The sequence below is a fragment of the Doryrhamphus excisus genome, chromosome 16, assembly GCF_030265055.1.
Source record: "Doryrhamphus excisus isolate RoL2022-K1 chromosome 16, RoL_Dexc_1.0, whole genome shotgun sequence".
NCBI lineage: Eukaryota > Metazoa > Chordata > Actinopteri > Syngnathiformes > Syngnathidae > Doryrhamphus > Doryrhamphus excisus.
Window position 1 is genome coordinate 3,644,892 of NC_080481.1, and position 17,891 is coordinate 3,662,782.

A 17,891-nucleotide genomic window follows, 5' to 3' on the forward strand; every position below is an offset into this window, starting at 1 on the left:
GTGTTTCTCCAATATTCTTTGATGTAATCTGTATGAATGATGTTAGTGCTCTGCTGGTCCACTCGGTGTCAGTGTAACGCTTGTTTTGGTCATAGAGGACAAGCTGCAAGGTGAAGCCGGTCAATCACAATCAGGGTGGTCAGGGCACAACCATTTACATTTACAGTCTCCACTTCATCTAGCATGCATGTTTTTGTGTGTGGGAGGAAACATGGAGTATCCAGGGTAAATCCCATGCAAGCATGGAGAAAATATGCATACTCCAAATGCAAAGGACAGAAGTAACCCTGCTAACCTCATGCAAAGCATTTTATATCCATGCTGTAACCATGTAGCAACAGGCACATCCATGATAACATGTACTACTTACAGTATTTTGCCGTATTTTCCTTGTTCTAAGCATTCCCGGGTGCATCGATTTCACATAGCAACATAGAAACAAACACCTACACCTCGTGTTAACTTTCCAATAGAAACATTCTTAGACAGACTCGACCTTCCAACACTCTCATCTGATCGGGCACATGTTGGACACACCACTTACCACGAATGAAATGTACAAATCTATAAATAAAATACCAAACAACAAATCACCAGGACCAGACGGATTACCAGCAGAGTTTTAGAAACTATTCTGGTATGCCTTTTCACCCGTACTATTCAGAGTAATTGAAGAAATCAAAACAACTTCCACAATTCCACCATATACGTATGAACACAGCCATTATCACTGGATCACAATGGATCACCTCACCAAGAGCCATAGTAACCACCAATGGGATCACCTCACCTAGAGCCATAGTAACCACCAATGGATCACCTCACCTAGAGCCATAGTAACCCCCAATGAATCACCTCACCTAGAGCCATAGTAACTACCAATGGATCACCTCACTTAGAACCATAGTAACTACCAATGAGATCACCTCACCTAGAGCCATAGTAACCACCAATGGATCACCTCACCTAGAGCCATAGTAACCCCCAATGAATCACCTCACCTAGAGCCATAGTAACTACCAATGGATCACCTCACTTAGAACCATAGTAACTACCAATGAGATCACCTCACCTAGAGCCATAGTAACCACCAATGGGATCACCTCACCTAGAACCATAGTAACCCCCAATGAATCACCTCACCTAGAGCCATAGTAACTACCAATGTATCACCTCACCTAGAGCCATGGTAACTACCAATGTATCACCTCACTTAGAACCATAGTAACTACCAATGGGATCACCTCACCTAGAGCCATAGTAACCACCAATGGGATCACCTCACCTAGAGCCACAGTAACCACCAATGGATCACCTCACCTAGAGCCATAGAAACCACCAATGTAACCACCAATGGGATCACCTCACCAAGAGCCAAAGTAACCACCAATAGGATCACCTCACCTAGAAGCATAGTAACCACCAATGGATCACCTCACCTAGAGCCATAGTAACCACCAATGGGATCACCTCACCTAGAGCAACAGTAACCACCAATGGGATCACCTCACCTAGAGCAACAGTAACCACCAATGGATCACCTCACCTAGAGCCATAGAAACCACCAATGGATCACCTCATCGAGAGCCATAGTAACCACCAATGGATCACCTCATCGAGCCATATAAACCACCAATGGATCACCTCACCTAGAACCATAGTAACCACCAATGGGATCACCTCACCTAGAACCATAGTAACTCCCAATGGGATCACCTCACATAGAGCCATAGTAACCACCAATGGGATCACCTCACACAATAAACTGGTCCAAATCTAAATTACTCCCACTAAGCCAAGACTCATGGGACCCCATAGCCCAAGCATCCTTCCCTCTCCTGCAAATAGGAAGTATAAAATACTTGGGTATTAGTATTTCCTCCAGGCTCTCAGGGCTCTTTTATTTGAATTACACTCCATTACTCAAGAAAATCTCCCACTACAACTAACTTGACATGACTCAACTGCACTTTGAGTTATCACTTGTAGTGAAAGCGGAATTGAAAGCTAATTGAAAAGCGCTAACGTAGCACCGCCGGTGTGATGGAGCTCAAGAGAAGATGGACATGTGGCAACCTCACCTGCCCGAGGAAGAGAGCTCATTTTGGGATACACTTTGTCAGAGGCGCCGTTGGAGCTCAGAAGCCGGACGTGAGGGCGCCGCGTGGACGTACAGTATGTCCGACATTAATTAATTAATGCACTTTTCCCAGCGAAGGCGCACCACTTCTGGCTCTAGCAAAACATATTTGACAGATATTTCATATTCATGTTCACAAAACCAGTCCCGTGTGAAATGCTGGGAATCACCAAATACAATAATTACTGCCTTCTGCTTGCTTCGTAAACAGTAGCAGAGCTTGGGGGAGGACAGAGAGCTTATCTGGCTTACAGCCATGCCCATATAAGGAGGTCTGCTCCTCTGTGACATCACAAAGTGGAAGTTTTACCATGCCTTCTGAAACTGAGCGTTTTGAGCCATCCCAAGCTTCTTTCAGGGCTCACTTCCAAATGTGCAAACCTCATTATCTGAAACTTTGGCATCGTTTAACACGAGAACACAACATTCTAACTACATTTATAGGTCAAAAGGGTGGAAAAAACATATAGGTCATGTGACAGTCGTGACTATTCTAGAATATATGGCTTTTCCAAAATGTCAGGTAAGCTAGCTCATTTCAAAAGCTTATTTTTTTTGCCAATAACGGTAATTTCAAACCCATTTAACAATTCTAATGGTTTAATGTTGTTATATTTATATATTACAGTTGAACTATATTTTTTAAATGAACATAGGACAAGCAACGAAGGTATGTCACATTAAACTGCAATGCTATGCTATTTTTTAAGAAATGGGTCTGTAGGGCATGAGGTTAAACATGTATTGACGTTTTAATGTGCTGCTTTCCACCCCCCAGGATCGACCCACCCCCTTCGCGAATGCTGGAACCAGACATCTCATCAGTGCACTTGAGCGGGACAGGGAGATGGTAGTTGGGAGGGGAACCGGTGGATGGAGGCAGCGAACTGAACTTGGACGTGGCTTTTGGGAAGTCCGCCTTGGAGGAGGGGGGTAATGAAAGGAAGTGATTTAGCATGCAGTATATCTGGGACAGGTATACTTACATGTCATCATGTAAAATAGTCGTGTCTACTCAATGTGACATTTGAAATGGCGCCTGGTGCCGGGGTGTTTTGTATTGAACGCTAGCCGATAACGTGCTCGTGGTCCCGGCTACGAGGCTGGCTTTTCTTCTGGGTTGGTTCGACTTGATGGATGAGCCGCTCGGCTGGGAATAAACGGGAGCCAACATGTACGCTGGACGCAAGAGAAGAAAACCGGTTCAGAAAGGGTAAAATGTTTATTCATGAGGGTAAAATGTTTATTCATATCCTGTCATTGTGAGTAACCGAGATTTAATTGCGCTGCACGTGAAGCTATTAAAACATTCCATGCTAGCTTGATGGAGGATATTTTTGTTGTTGTTTACAAACTCAGGGAATAGGTTTATGGACGCAGGAGGCAAAAAAACACAGAATTTTAAAGAGGGTTTTCCCCCCTTTAACAATTGTTTTAAAAAGGGGGAATAGGATGAGATAAGATATGCCTTTATTCGCCCCTCAGTGGGGAAATTTGCATTGCACAGCAGCTAGAGTACAGAATCAGTTAAGCAGTACAAAGTACAAACTACACAATATAAAAATAAACAATATAAACAACCCGAGTATTAACAAATCAACAATTTTACCCATAGTTATATACAAATACAGTTTGCAGATAATATGAAATGAGATGAAATATATGACCAGTCTATACACTATGAGATCTTGCTAGTGAGTTAATATGAGGCATTATAGAAATACTTCACTTAGAACTTAATATATTGCACTTAGAGCCTTAATATTGCAAAGTGAATGGAGTCTGGAGTAACTATACTGGTACAAGGGGGATAAGGGTACATTTGCGTTATTTTGTTACTATCTTTACATTGCTGTTTTGTGTTTTATTCTGGTTGTAATCATGATCAGCTAATCAAAGGCAAAAGCACGAAATCAGTCCATGATCTTGAACATTTTCAAGTAAAACTTGTCAATCTGTAGTGGTGTCCACCACTATTTTGTGAGATACTAAATAATTCAAATAAATAACAACAAAGTCACATCTTCAATTTGTCTTCTAGCAATACAACCGCAGAAAGTTATAATACAGCTTTACATATGTTGCTAACTATTTCCCATATAGAAAAAAATGTAGGGTGCGAGGGGGCCACTGTGATTTTCTTTACATTTTAATCCACAAACCCCACAAAAATCAATCACCGTGGGTTAAGATATGCTACGACAGTGTCTCCCAACCACTGTTCCACTGTGTCATCTCCAATCCAGAGCCAAATTGATCCCGGCTGAAGGGGCCAAGTCCAACCCATCCAAACGTCACCGTGATCGTCTGAACATGGAGCTGGACAGGCTGGCCAGGTTGCTTCCCTTCCCTGAGGATGTCATCTCCAGCTTGGACAAACTGTCCATCCTGAGGCTCAGTGTCAGCTACCTCCGCACTAAGGGCTTCTTCTCAGGTAGGGGATCCTACTCTTTTGGACTCAACCTACTCTGAAAATACACACATCACACTTGAACCGGGCCAGGAGGTAGGTGGAGGCAGGCCACCGGAACAGCAGGCCACACACACCTCCTCCATGAAAGCATGAACGGTACCATGCCTAAGCAAGATTTGGGACGATTTTAAATTTTAAGCCGTGTGTCAGTGATGAAATATGCAATACGCAAGTATGGTCATCGTTTATTGGGGTTTATTAGTTCTAGGCTGACTGCACGGCGGTCGATTGGTGAGCGCACAGACATCATAGCTAGGAGACCCGAGTTCAATCCCACCCTCGGCTATCTCTGTGTGGAGTTTGCATGTTCTCCCCGTTCATGAGTGGGTTTTCTCCAGGGACTCCGGTTTCCTCCCACATTCCAAAAATTGTCCATAGGTATGAATGTGAGTGTGAATGGTTGTTTGTCTATATGTGCCCTGTGATTGGCTGGCCACCAGTCCAGGGTGTACCCCGCCCCAAGACAGCTGGGATAGGCTCCAGCACCCCCACAATCCTCGTGAGGATTAACGGTAGAAAATAAATGAATAGTTCCAGGCCGACCGTGCCCGACCGTAATTCCCGCAAAGTAGGATTTAATATTAATAATTGGACATGTTTATGACCTTTTAATATGGTTTTTACCATCATTAGAAACCTGTAGACATAAAATATCACCCATTTAGGCACTTTTACACTTGTCTTACCGTATATAGTACACATGAAAATAAATATGATAATAAACTCCGGTTACCTCCCACAGTCCAAAAACATGCTAGGTGAATTGGTGATTTCAAATTGTTTGTTTATATAAACTGTTTGTTTATATGTGCCCTGTGATTTGCTGGCCACCAGTCCAGGGTGTACCTCTCTCCTGAAGACAGCTGGGATAGGCTCCAGCCCCCCGACCCTCATGAGGATAAGCGGTATAAAATGAATGAATGGTAATAGAAAAAAAATCCATCTTAGACATAAAGAAGCTACCCAAATGTTAGCTTTCCAGGTGCCTATTGGCTCATCAGTGTAATGTTACTGACACTTGGAGACCAGTGTGGAATACTACTCTACTGTCACTGTTTGTGGGTAATGAGAAACTCATGATGCACTTCAATCGATACATTAGGAAGCAAGGAACACATGCGGTGAACATTCACACAGGAGCTGCTGTCAGCCACGCTCTCCACTGCTGACATGATGGTAGCACTCAGCTAACGATGTTGATGATGTCACAGCCAGTATGCCAGACTTCTTAAAGGCACACATAAGTCAGAGATACTGTATTACACATCATATCATGTCTTTTGATTGCCTTATATTTGTATTTTCTTTCATTAAGCCTTTTTAATGCTTCATTTAGGTCAAAAAGATCATATTCAATTGTGAAACAGCGGTCATTTATTTATTACTTAGTACATTTTTGAAAATGCATACTGTATTTGGAGCAGTTACTTAACATTACTGAAGATGCTCATGATGTAACTTTTTGATCAATGTGAAATACTCATAATCCTTGATATTATGATCTATAATACAATGTATAATATAATAAATATTATTGGCAATAGGTACCCGGATATGATTACTGGGCCATATCACCCAGCCCGAGTCAGCCCCCACTTCTTTCTATCTTTCTCCAACACATGTACATGACCTCTGGAAGACCCCCAACTCATTGCAGTGTCTGAATGCGGCCTTTAATGGATTGTAGGTCAATGAGTTTGCCTGTGGCCATGATGTGACCTCCCTCCCAAAGTCTGAGCTACACAGTAATGTAGGTCTGAGGAGGCGCTGGCACTGCAGTGTGCTGTTAGGAGGAGGAGATGAAAGCTTTGGAGAATAAAAACATGGCAGGATAATCCACTCACGCCGTTTTGCAGACTTTTTTTTTAAGAAACGGAGTGGGGCGGGGGGCACAAATGCCCATGTTTCAACTTTTGACTCTTACTGTCGCATCAAACCAGCTGAAGCTGTTTTGCTGCTTGCAAAACGGTCTTCCAGGTATAGACGCTGTTGGTTCTGTCGTGCTTCAGTTTCGGGTTACTTCACTCAGCACACCTCGACCATTTCAGCAGCCATTTTTTTTACCATAGTATATCTTCTTTAGTAGTAGCAGCACCACACCCCTTATTGGTGTGGGGTTGCATGAGTGCTGCCAGCACGATGGAGCTATGGTTCATTGAGTTAATTTTCAGCATCTACTCACTGCGACATTCTAGAGTAGAGCATGATCCTTCACTTTGGATAACACGTTAATGATAATTAGCACATGATAATGAGCCCAAACACACCTCCAAGATGACGACTGCCTCGCTGAAATGTGCAGGATGTGCTTATTTTTATGAGATGTCTGTGCAGTATGTTAAAGTTTATTTCAGGTCTGCAACTAAAGATTAAGCTGAAGCTTGTCATTTCACTGAATCAAATCATCGGTTAGGCTCTTGACTGACCAAATTAATATAAACCCAAAGTTAGTGGTCATCTAACAGGTGGGGGGGCAGGGAGGAGCACAAAGTGGTACGACGGCAGAAAAAATAACACCGGGCGATTTGTGTGATCTGATTGTTTTTCTGGTAGGCATTTGTGTGACGCAAATGTATTATGCTTTTAAACGCATATTGTTTTTGAGAAGCCAAACTCTTTACTTAACTGTCCCCAGCAACTGGCTGGAACTACTTTCCTCAGCACTGAAATACCACCAGAACCCGGCTCAGGACACCAAGTGGGGAGTGAGTTGCTGTTGACGGACTTTACCGCTTATCAGGGTGTCATACAACTTCATTTTCAAAACTCCAAATTATCCGTTCAAGTTTTCCATTGTTAAGTGAGCAGCCTTTAATGAAATTTGCATTGGTAATAGGAAAAAATGAAGGCCATGTACAATTACAAATAGATGTGATGCGACAAAGCCATTTAACCTTCCACCCGTATTGTCCCCAGCCTGCTGACTTCCCCTTCTGTCAATGTCTCCTTTGCTGCACCAGAAAAGCTCTTTGTTTTCAGCAGATTCGACCCGCTTTTTTCATCCCCAGGCTCTGAGGCACATTAATGGCCTCAGGGGTTTTGTATTTGGGGTCATATAGGAGCTCCTTTAAGTACTATGGGCTACCTTACTGTATAGTACAATGTGACTCGAATTGAAACATCACTATTCTATGTGCTCGTGAGAAAGATTATGTTTGGAACAGCTGGGCTTTTGGCATTTTTCTACAGAAAACCTGCGTTTTGATTGTCCTAATTACCCATCATCCTTCCCCTTCTCTTGCTCCTTCTCCAGTGGCGTTGAAAAGATGTCCATCTAATGTTGACCACCATGGTGATAAGGTGTCGGAACATACAGCAAGCTGCATGTCTGAGGGGGAACTGCTGCTTCAGGTAAATAGTAAATAGGTTTCAGTATTTACCACTGCTCTGTGGCTCAAAAGCGTGTGATTCACAACTACAAGTAGAAGTAGTTGAAGGTGGATGAAAAGTAGAATGCCACAAGGCTAGTGTCATGGAAGACACAGAGGAATAAACCAGCATCCCTCAGTTGTCAGCAGTGACCCTAAGTAGCAGAGCAGTAATCAAAATCAAGTTTGCCTAGAGGAACCGCCTCCCGCCGGAGAAGCTCTGGAAAAAAAATACAGAGGAGGAAAAGGCAAAATAATATAGACCTAATGAGAACGTAACAACGAGTGCAGAAAAAAGGTACACATTTTTTTTCTCATGTGCCCTTTTGTTTACAGTACCATCTTTGTAATGATGCACACACTCTCAATAACTACAACACACTGTACAATAACATAATAACCACACCACAACTTTCAGATGTCCCCAGTAGTGGTCTGATCATCCCCTGTTGTCTCTGCAGGCTTTGAGTGGCTTTGTCCTGGTGATCACATCTGAGGGAATCATCTTTTACTGCTCTCAAACCATCCAGGATTACCTAGGCTTCCATCAGGTATGCTAATTTGACAACCTTTTGCAGCATGTGAAGCGCCTCAGCGTATACGGTCGATGCCCACTAATCGCGGGCTTCCAAGACCATCTGCAAATGGCTAAAGTGGCCATGAATAAGTAGGGGTGTCACAAGATCTCATATCATGGGATCTTGCAAGTGACAGCAGTGCAAGGGTTATCGGAACCGCACATTGAGTGCTGTACACACCCTGCAATCCAACCTACCTTGGTGTCCCCAGCGTCAGCGAGTGACGTGTGGATGTTTTTTTCCATCATTCAACACTTGAAGCTCCAGAGCTGTCTGGAATATGTGTCTGACCTGAGGGCATACTGTGGCGACCAAAACTCTGCTCCATAACACACCCCAAACATATAGGAGATGGGTGTTGACAGTTGCATGGTCGCTATATTTAACAAGTAGGGGTGTGCATTAAAAGTGAGAGACAGGAAGTGTTTCTTGTGTCATGCATTTATTTGATAATTAAATACACCCATTCAACAAAGATGAAGTATCTGCCGCAAAGGTCTCCACTTCTGATTCTAGTAGCAGTGCAATGCCGGTGTGAAAGCTCTAAGCTTCCACACTGCGACACACAACAGAGACAGGCGGAGCTGGGGCACACTCCTCTTATGCCTGGCAGCTCCTCGCTTTGCTGGCAAGACATGCATGCGTGTCAAACATGTGGCCCAGGTGCCATCTGTGGAACAATGCAGAAATAAAATAAGATAATAACAGACTGAAGTTTCCACTTCAGACATTTTTAAGGGCAAACATTTGCATTTGGACCAGAGCCCCAGAAATATATGTATTTAAAAAATAAATATATATATCTGTATTTTTTTTTTGACATAGCCCAATGGAAAAAATGAAAATAGAAAAAAGTATGTATGATATGCACAGCGGACAAGTGGTTAGTGCGCAGGCCTCACAGCTAGGAGACCCGAGTTCAATTCCACCCTCTGCCATATCTGTGTGGAGTTTGCATGTTCTCCCTGTGCATGCCTGGGTTTTCTCCGGGTACTCCGGTTTCCTCCCACATTCCAAAAACATGCTAGGTTAATTGCCGACTCCAAATTGTCCATAGGTATGAATGTGAGTGTGAATGGTTTGTCTACTATATGTGCCCTGTGATTGGATGGTGTACCCTGTCTCTCGCCCGCACCCCCGCGACCCTCGGGAGGATAAGCGGTAGAAAATGAATGAATGTATGATTTGAGTGCCCCTGATGTACACAAATTCACAAACTGGAAGTTGGAATAGAAAACCCAACCTCCTTGTGTGGTGTTTTCTTGCCAGACGGATGTGATGCATCAGAGTGTGTTTGAGCTGATCCACACAGAAGACCAGCAAGAGTTCAGAAGGAACCTGCACTGGTCGCTCAACCTTCCCAGCACTGAATCCTCTTTGGAGGCTGTAGCAGGTCTGGTAGCCTCCATTTGACTCAGCAAGATTTCAATGCTTTGCCTTCATTTTTCCTGTTAATAACTCCTCCGACTCAACAACAAAATCAGGAATCAGCAAGTTGGTTTTCTTTTTGCTTCAGAGGAATCGTATTGGCATTCAGTGAGAGGAGAGCTTTAGCTCAAACCTCGACACATCCAAACACACACGCACTCTTAATATACACACGTCACTTTCAATTATGTCAGTTGGTGCACACACACACAGATCAAGGACAGTCTCTCTTCTGCGTCATTTAATTTGTGTTGATACATTCACTCCAGCTGATGCCGAACCAACTTCCTACAACCCTGATGAGCTTCCACCCGAAAATTCATCCTTCTTGGAGAGAAGCTTTGTCTGCCGCTTCCGCTGTCTACTGGACAATTCCACAGGCTTCTTGGTGAGATTTTATGAGTAAATGTCACTTTGAGTGTCTCTTCATGAAAGCATGTATTCATTCCTGGTGTGTCAGTCCCTCAGGGATCAGAAGTCACCATTTACTCATGTAATCTGCTTTAGAAGAGCTTCAGGGCCATGGGGAACAGAGCCTTCGCCCCCCCCCCCCCCTCCCCCCCCCCCCCCCCCAATTCCCCAGTGCGGATGGGATATGAGGGAAATGTCATTTCAGTAGATGACATCGGTATTTCCATTTGCACTCCCACTTAGACATTTAGCTGTAGTTTAGTTCAGTCGCTGCCACCGGAACGGGTTTGGATCCTGAAGACCTGAAGAACTAACCCTGAAACTGTTTTTCTCATCATTTACCCACACTACAAGGATGTAACCCTCCTGTTGTCCTTGTTCAGAGGCTCAGTGCTGCAATTTCATGTTCGTAGTTCACCAGAAGGACGCATGGTTCGAACTCTGTCTCTCCTGCCTCCCAGAGCATTTGCGTGCGCAGTAAGCCAGGTTTCTGCATGTATCTGGTGGTCACTATGGCTTTGTTTTTCATAATCCCTCCTGCTATTCAGGACCAGATTCCTGACATCACAGCTGCAGGCCCTTAAACCTACTTAAGTAAGGTCAATTAGGCAGAGCTAACAGAGACGGGGGTCGTCACAGGAAAGGACAATTTTTTAAACACACCAAGAAGTTATTTTCCATACCTGACCGTTTCGACTGCTTGCTGGCATCAGAGTGGTCACGTGATGTTCCTGTGACGTGTCATGTCAGCTGATTTATACAGAGAAAGTGATGTCACTCCTGAAGGTCACGCAGACACCTTTGGAAGTTTATCTGGAGCATCAGTCGCCGTAGAGGAGTTTTTTTTACTCCATTTAATAGCAGCAAGTGGTGTGAGACCAAGGCATGGCTGTGACAATCAAGTGTACCGCTACTTTGAAGACTGCAATGACAAAGAATGTCCGGCACTACATGTCTCTACACAGAGGAACGACTATGTCACTATTGTTCTTTTTAGTTAACTTATTTCCGTTCGTGGTTTCTTCCAAGCTTAACTCTTCTGATAGCAGTGCATCAAAAAAGTGAAAATAAAAAGGAAAGCGAAAGTAGGCTCAGAAAGTGTTGGAACGGCGCTAACCATTGGCTGCAGGTCCAAGCTGCTCAAACACTGTAACGGTCAAGGATAAAAACAGTAGCTTTGAACATGTGAAAGGACCTGCTTCTATGAAAGGGACAGAGACAACTGAGCAGCATAGTGGTCTCATCATTGAGGATTCAATAGAAATAGAGGGAGAGAGCTCCCTCTATTTCCCTCCCTTGCAACGCCTACTTCCAGTGTGCAAGACACTCACAGGTTACATACATTATTACTGTAGTTGATATGTCATTCAGGTGTTCTGTGTCCAGTGTATGTGACATAGGTGTTATTTTAGGTATAATTTAGGTAGAAGTTCTTAATTGTAAGACCCAAGTATAACTTAGTTAAGTGTCAGATTGCAGGAACAGAGACTGTGGTCCTCCTGTATGCTGACAGTTCAAACTTTCAAAAGGCTCAACTTCATTCAACACCATCTCTTTGACCAAAGTGTCGACAGTCACTTATGTCCATGTCAGTCAGCTAGTTCGAGCTGTGTCGACATAAACGGGTTCCCAAAGGGCCAAGGGGTTTTATTAACAGAGAAGAGTTTTAACACACTGTGTTAAAACTGAGATAGTACTTCCCCCCGCAGTACAATAAGACTAATGATACTTGATGTAGGGAAAAGTAGTCAGTAGCACTCATTTGCTCAGTTATTGGTGTTGTTCCAAACTCTTTGTTCAGGCACTGAGCATCCAGGGTCGACTGAAGTTTCTTCGTGGTCAGAGCCATCTGCAGCACGGCAATGAGCGCACCCGGTTTCAGCTGGCTTTGTTCGCCATTGCTACTCCCCTGAAGCCCCCCGCCATCTTGGAAATCCGAACAAAGAACATGATCTTCAGGACCAAACACAAGCTTGACTTCACTCCCATGGCCTGTGATGCAAAGTGCGTGGTTCTGCACTCGTATTTTTCATGTAAGAAGTCAATTAAGAATCCTGAGTGTTTGTGTTTTTCAGGGGGAAAATTGTGCTGGGTTACACTGAGGCAGAGCTGCGTGTTCGAGGCTCGGGTTACCAGTTCATCCATGCTGCTGACATGCTGTACTGTGCTGAGAATCATGTCAGAAGTAAGTTAAAAACCTTGCTGAGCACATTTGTCACAAACAGGCCAATTATTAAATAGTCATATAATTACAGTAAACCCATTATGTGATGAAAGACTAAATATTTTCTTTGTCGGCTTTCAGTGTGGAAAAGTCATAGAATGAGTCCTTGTTTTCCAAACAGATGCACATGTAGCATTTTCCCAATGATAACCACATAGCATTTGCTACTAATTCAACAACTTGTCCTACTTACTGTAGCTGATGGACCCGATGACCTGGTTTGTTGTAACCATGGTGCCCACATTATCAGACAAGCTCACACAAAAACACACTCCCTGAATGCATGTAGTCATGCATACAGACACACAAGTATGCACGCATTTGAAAACATACAATACAATATAGACATGCAAATGAAAGCTTTACCATACCTGTTAACATTTATATTTAAAAAATGAAGCAACATTTACGGAAAAATATCCCATGTCCACCAACAAATGGCAAAAAAACCAACTAATTGAAAAATGTATATTTTTGGCACTCCACAAACCCTCCAGCTGGCTTGACATTGACGTTCTTCCCCAATTTCTCATCGACATTTGCAGTATTTTGTATATTATTAGATTAGATTCAGCTCCAGAACGTGACACAATGCAGGTTTAACCCGTAAATATGCCTCACACATTTATTAGGATAAAATGTGTAGGTACTCAGAACTAGTGAATAATAATGTAAGATGATGGATGAAAAAACTGTCTATTTTCAGTGGGGAAAGAATTTGACAAATAATGAGTGCATATGCGGGGCTGTGAATGCTGACTTGCTATACTGATCCACTGTATAAATTAAGAAACTTTTTACTCTGTATATTTACTTCATTGTCTAAATTAATCAAACCATGAATGTACAGCACCTAACTACATCTATGGATCATGTCAATTTAGATGCGCCTATAAAGACAATGTGTTGAATAAAAAAAGAATACCATATGGATGGCCTTGTTTAGCTACAAGTCTCGGCCATGTAACCCGGTGCAGTTCTACACCACTACAGAGGACATCCGCAATAACAAACAAATTTAAAACAATATTTAAAACAATACCATTGCTATCTTCTAAAAGCAACAGAAAAAGGTGACCCGCATTACAGACACACACAAGTGCGTGCAAACTGTAGGAGCACATGGCCCGTTTCTTGTCTGATGTGATTCTAGTGATAAAGACTGGAGAGAGCGGCCTCACCGTCTTCCGGTTACTCACCAAGGACAACAGGTGGAAGTGGGTCCAAGCCAACGCCCGCCTCGTCTACAAGAATGGCAAACCGGACTACATCATTGCGACACAGAGGCCCCTGGTGTAAGTGCACGGCAACGGCTTGAAAAGAGAGTGGAATTGTTTAAACGTTGTTTCTCTCAACAGTGAAGAGGAAGGAGGGGAACATCTGAGGAAACGCTCCATGCACCTTCCTTTCACCTTTGCTACAGGGGAGGCACTTCTTTACCAGACCGGTTACCCACTCTATGGATTTCCAGAGCCTGTGCACGACAATGCCAAAGCCAACAAGTCTAAAAAGGGGAAAATGGACAAGAAGGGCTCGGAGCATCAACACCCAAAGTCTTTGCTGGAAGTGATGATGAGCCAAGATGAGTCTGTTTACTGCCAGCCAGAATCTGAGGCTCCCAACTCTTACCATTGGAGTACTTTCAACGACCAGCAAGGTGAGACTCCTCAATGTGGGGACAGCTGGCAGATGCTTGCTAATAGAGAGGCGGTGAAATCCAATGGCAGAGTGTCCACGTGTGAGCCACTGCTGGCAACCCTCGACTCTCTATCTCTGGATGGAGAGGAGACCTGCTCCAACATTGAACTCTTTAGTGCTTTGGAGAACCTGGGCCTGAACGCTGAAGACTTGGAACTTTTGCTATTGGATGAGAGAATGATCCAGGTTGAGGTGGATCCCAGCCATGTCTCAACAGCGAACAGTGAAATCCTCTCTTACATTCATGACTCAATGGAGATGGAGAATGGAGACTACAGCAATATAGGTCGATTTGGCCCAACGACCCTTCCACCAAACCCCTCCCAAAGTGCTACCCAAGAGGTGCAGGCACACTTTGTGCCAGCTACCCCTTCCACTCCGTCTCCCTGTGGGCAGAGTGTTACACCCCAGCAGATGCAGCAGCTGCCCAGTGTGGGTGGGCTTCAATTTCCATCTGGAAATGTAGATACTAGCCTCCTCTCTGGGATTCCGGACAGCCACTGGATACACCTGCCTGAGGAACCCTGTCCTGACAACAACATCGACCTTCTTGCCGGGACATTACTTTTAAACAGGGAGCGCAAAGATATGACCTCACCTTTGGAGTCAGATCAGCAGTTGCAGCTGGAGCCACACCAAGCCCAGCAACAGCCATATCCACAGGAATATGTCCAGACACAGGAAAGAACCTTTAGCCCCAATAAACACACTTTCCTGTTGCCTGATGTGCTTGTCGACGCTGCGGACTGCAACGTCTCCAACGTATCACTCGCAAGCAGATCAGCACTGACTGGCGCCAATTTGCGGCACTACCAGAGTATAGTGGAGCCATACACACGGCAGGGGCAGGACTTACACAAGCAACAAGGTTGTGCTTTGGCCCCAGGCTTGTCCCAGGGTCCCCTACAGAGATCTGCGCTGGAGTTGGAGAAGTTGGTGGCGCTGACACAACCTTCAGTCGAGGCCTATAGTCTGTTTAGCGCCACCACACAGGATACTTGCAGCCAGGTACAACATACAGTAATGTTCTATACATGTTAGCAGGTTGTGCAAACTTGCATCCATCATTAATAAGTGTCAATATACTATATGTATAACAAAAGTACTTTTGGGGTCCCCAGGTGGGGATGAAACTAATAGCCATATTGTGAAATTGTGAGTGCAAACAATGCTCATTGGCAAAATGCACTAAAAGTGATCATGATGTACATTACAGAAGACATTCCTTGCTGCAAACAGCCAAACATATTCTGGGGGTAGGAGGGGTTGACAGTTGACAGTTCTACTGAGAGTAAATGTTGTACATACTGTATAAGTGAAAGTAGTAAATATGTTGTATATGCATAAGCACTAAATCTGTGCAATAGTTTTAGTGTATTCTTGTTAGCCGTATACCAAGTGAACAACTCGGGCCTTCTGTCCTGTGTCAGTCTAACTCTCCAAATTACTTACGCTGCCAGCTTGGCTTAAGGTTGTTTGGTCTGCATCTCACACCCTTAATTGGAAGGCTTTCAAAAGGCTTTATCTTTGATTTGCCATCGCATATCAGCAAAAGCATTGAATCTAGAGCGCTCTAACTCAGCGCACACAAGCCTCGGGCATGGAGCTCAGTGTAAACTGTGATGATGTGATCAGACATGCTGTGTAAATAAGACAGGTCCTGTTCATCTCAGGTACAGTATGTACACATGCATCTACATGTACTGTATGACTTTATATTAGTTGATATGTATCATTTTTCATCTTTCGTTTCATTCATTCCAGTTCGTGAAAGCCAGTCGTGTTTAGCCTGTGATTAATTGCATCATCAGACAGATATAAGCATGATCGCTCCGCTGACCTACTGTTTGACATCATCATTTACCTAATGATGAATTCTTCATAGAAGGTATTCTCGGGTCAGCTTTGTATTTTCATCCAATTCCAGAAAACGAGCTGATGTTCATAGCAAGCAGGATTCAAAAGGTAAAATTAAGATGTTTGGTTGACCAAGTGTAGCCACTGTCGTTCCATTCATCCATTGAGTGTCCGCGTACTGCCAATCTCAGCTTGAGAGTTAAGACTTAATACACTCAAAATACACAATATTCAGTGCCATTCAGTGATCACAAGCACAATGTCTGGATTAGCCTGCTGCTGCGTTTAATGTAACTGTCAGGAACGGGGGACATGTGTGGGAGGGACGGAGGCGCGGGTGCGCCGCAATGCGCCACACTGTGCTGGTCACAAAAAGTGAGCAGGCCACACCCCATTGGCGTAGTGTAGGCGCAGTAAATAATGTAATGCTTGCATGTCCCTGTGGGTGTCGATTGTGGGTGTCAGGACACAAATGATTCAGTAGATGGAGAATCACTCGCATTAAATTGAGAAACATTTAAATAGTTTCACTGCTCAAGTAAAAAGATGTTGTCTGTTCTGATTATGACCAGTCGGTTGTGTTTTTCAGATGGAAAATGGCTGCCTCCTCAAGGTTGCCAACGCCACGTACATTAGAACCTGTCTCATGTCCAACGGTAACAGAGAGGTGGCCAGCGACGTAGCAGTCTCATGTCCTGATGGACTCATGGACACCCAGAAGTCAGGATTTATCCTCTAACGTGGAGGTGTGACAATTTCTTTAAGATTTTACATGAAGCATTTACCTTGTTGAAACTAAACTAGTTTATGTTTTTTATGTATTTAGTAAGTTGTGTCTCAATTGGCACACTTCCCTACTGACGCTTAGTCTTGTGAGTGTATACGTGTGTATACGTTCATGCTGAGAAGCATGGCAAAATGCAGGACGCTGTCATTACCTGGATGTTGCACTCAAAGCGGCTAAAACACTTACCACAATCCATAAAGTCACTCTTTGAGCAATGCAGCGGAAGGGAAGGGACTAAGTCACGTGGTTGCAATTCAAAACATTAAGAAGGACAGAAGAAGCAGCAAAAAGAGTACAGTGTGTCACGTCCGGTTGCCCTTGTTTGTGCTTCTTGCTCCCTCCTGTCATTTTCTGTTACTCCAGATCCGTTGCACCTGGCTGGAGGCGGAGCCGTTGAACGCACCTGAAGCTGATGACCCCCGTCCGGTATTTAAGCTCACCTCCTACTGCTGGCCGTCGCTGGATTATTCGCCTTCGTCACCCGATGCTACCGAACCCTGCGTCTCTAGTTTATGCGTTCAGCGGCTCGAGCCTCCACCAGCCCTGCTCTATATATATATATATTATTTTTCCATGGTGTACCCCTTTTCCACACCATCGCCTTTTGTTACCCTTTTGGACTCATTAAACTATTTGACTGAACTCACCTGCCTCCTGCCTCCGCGTCTGGGATCCAGGCCCAACCAAGTCGTGACAGAATAATCCAGCCAACAGAATGGACCCCGTCGACGCGGACCCCGTCAAGGAATCCCTTCGTCTCCAAGCCTTGCGCCTGTCCCAGCAGGAGGAACAGTTCGGCGTACTTGGAGCTAGCATGCACAACCTAGCAGAGCGACAAGACGCCCGCATGGCCGCACTCGAGGCTCAGCTCGGCGCCGTGCTGTCCGCCATTCAGGTCCACCCGGCTCTCACAGCACCACAAGCGCC

The 17,891-nt window shown here is 44.2% G+C and overlaps 1 protein-coding gene across 3 annotated transcripts in view; it reads left to right on the forward strand.

Annotated features, from left to right (window-relative positions):
* Window positions 1-82: 82 nt before the first annotated feature.
* Window positions 83-17,891, forward strand: part of LOC131104797 (aryl hydrocarbon receptor-like) — a 31,318-nt gene continuing 13,509 nt past the window's right edge. For 2 of the 3 annotated variants that reach the window (XM_058052325.1, XM_058052324.1), the window contains exons 1-11: window positions 83-3,353; window positions 4,387-4,574; window positions 7,867-7,964; window positions 8,443-8,532; window positions 9,829-9,952; window positions 10,257-10,375; window positions 12,200-12,402; window positions 12,474-12,583; window positions 13,776-13,917; window positions 13,981-15,328; window positions 16,767-16,923. In XM_058052325.1, coding sequence (XP_057908308.1) covers window positions 3,313-3,353; window positions 4,387-4,574; window positions 7,867-7,964; window positions 8,443-8,532; window positions 9,829-9,952; window positions 10,257-10,375; window positions 12,200-12,402; window positions 12,474-12,583; window positions 13,776-13,917; window positions 13,981-15,328; window positions 16,767-16,916 — 2,613 coding nt within the window. In that variant the 5' untranslated portion in view covers window positions 83-3,312 and the 3' untranslated portion in view covers window positions 16,917-16,923. Of the gene's footprint in view, window positions 3,354-4,386; window positions 4,575-7,866; window positions 7,965-8,442; window positions 8,533-9,828; window positions 9,953-10,256; window positions 10,376-12,199; window positions 12,403-12,473; window positions 12,584-13,775; window positions 13,918-13,980; window positions 15,329-16,766; window positions 16,924-17,327; window positions 17,449-17,891 lie in introns of those variants that run through there. The other variant, XM_058052326.1, reaches the window with a different exon arrangement.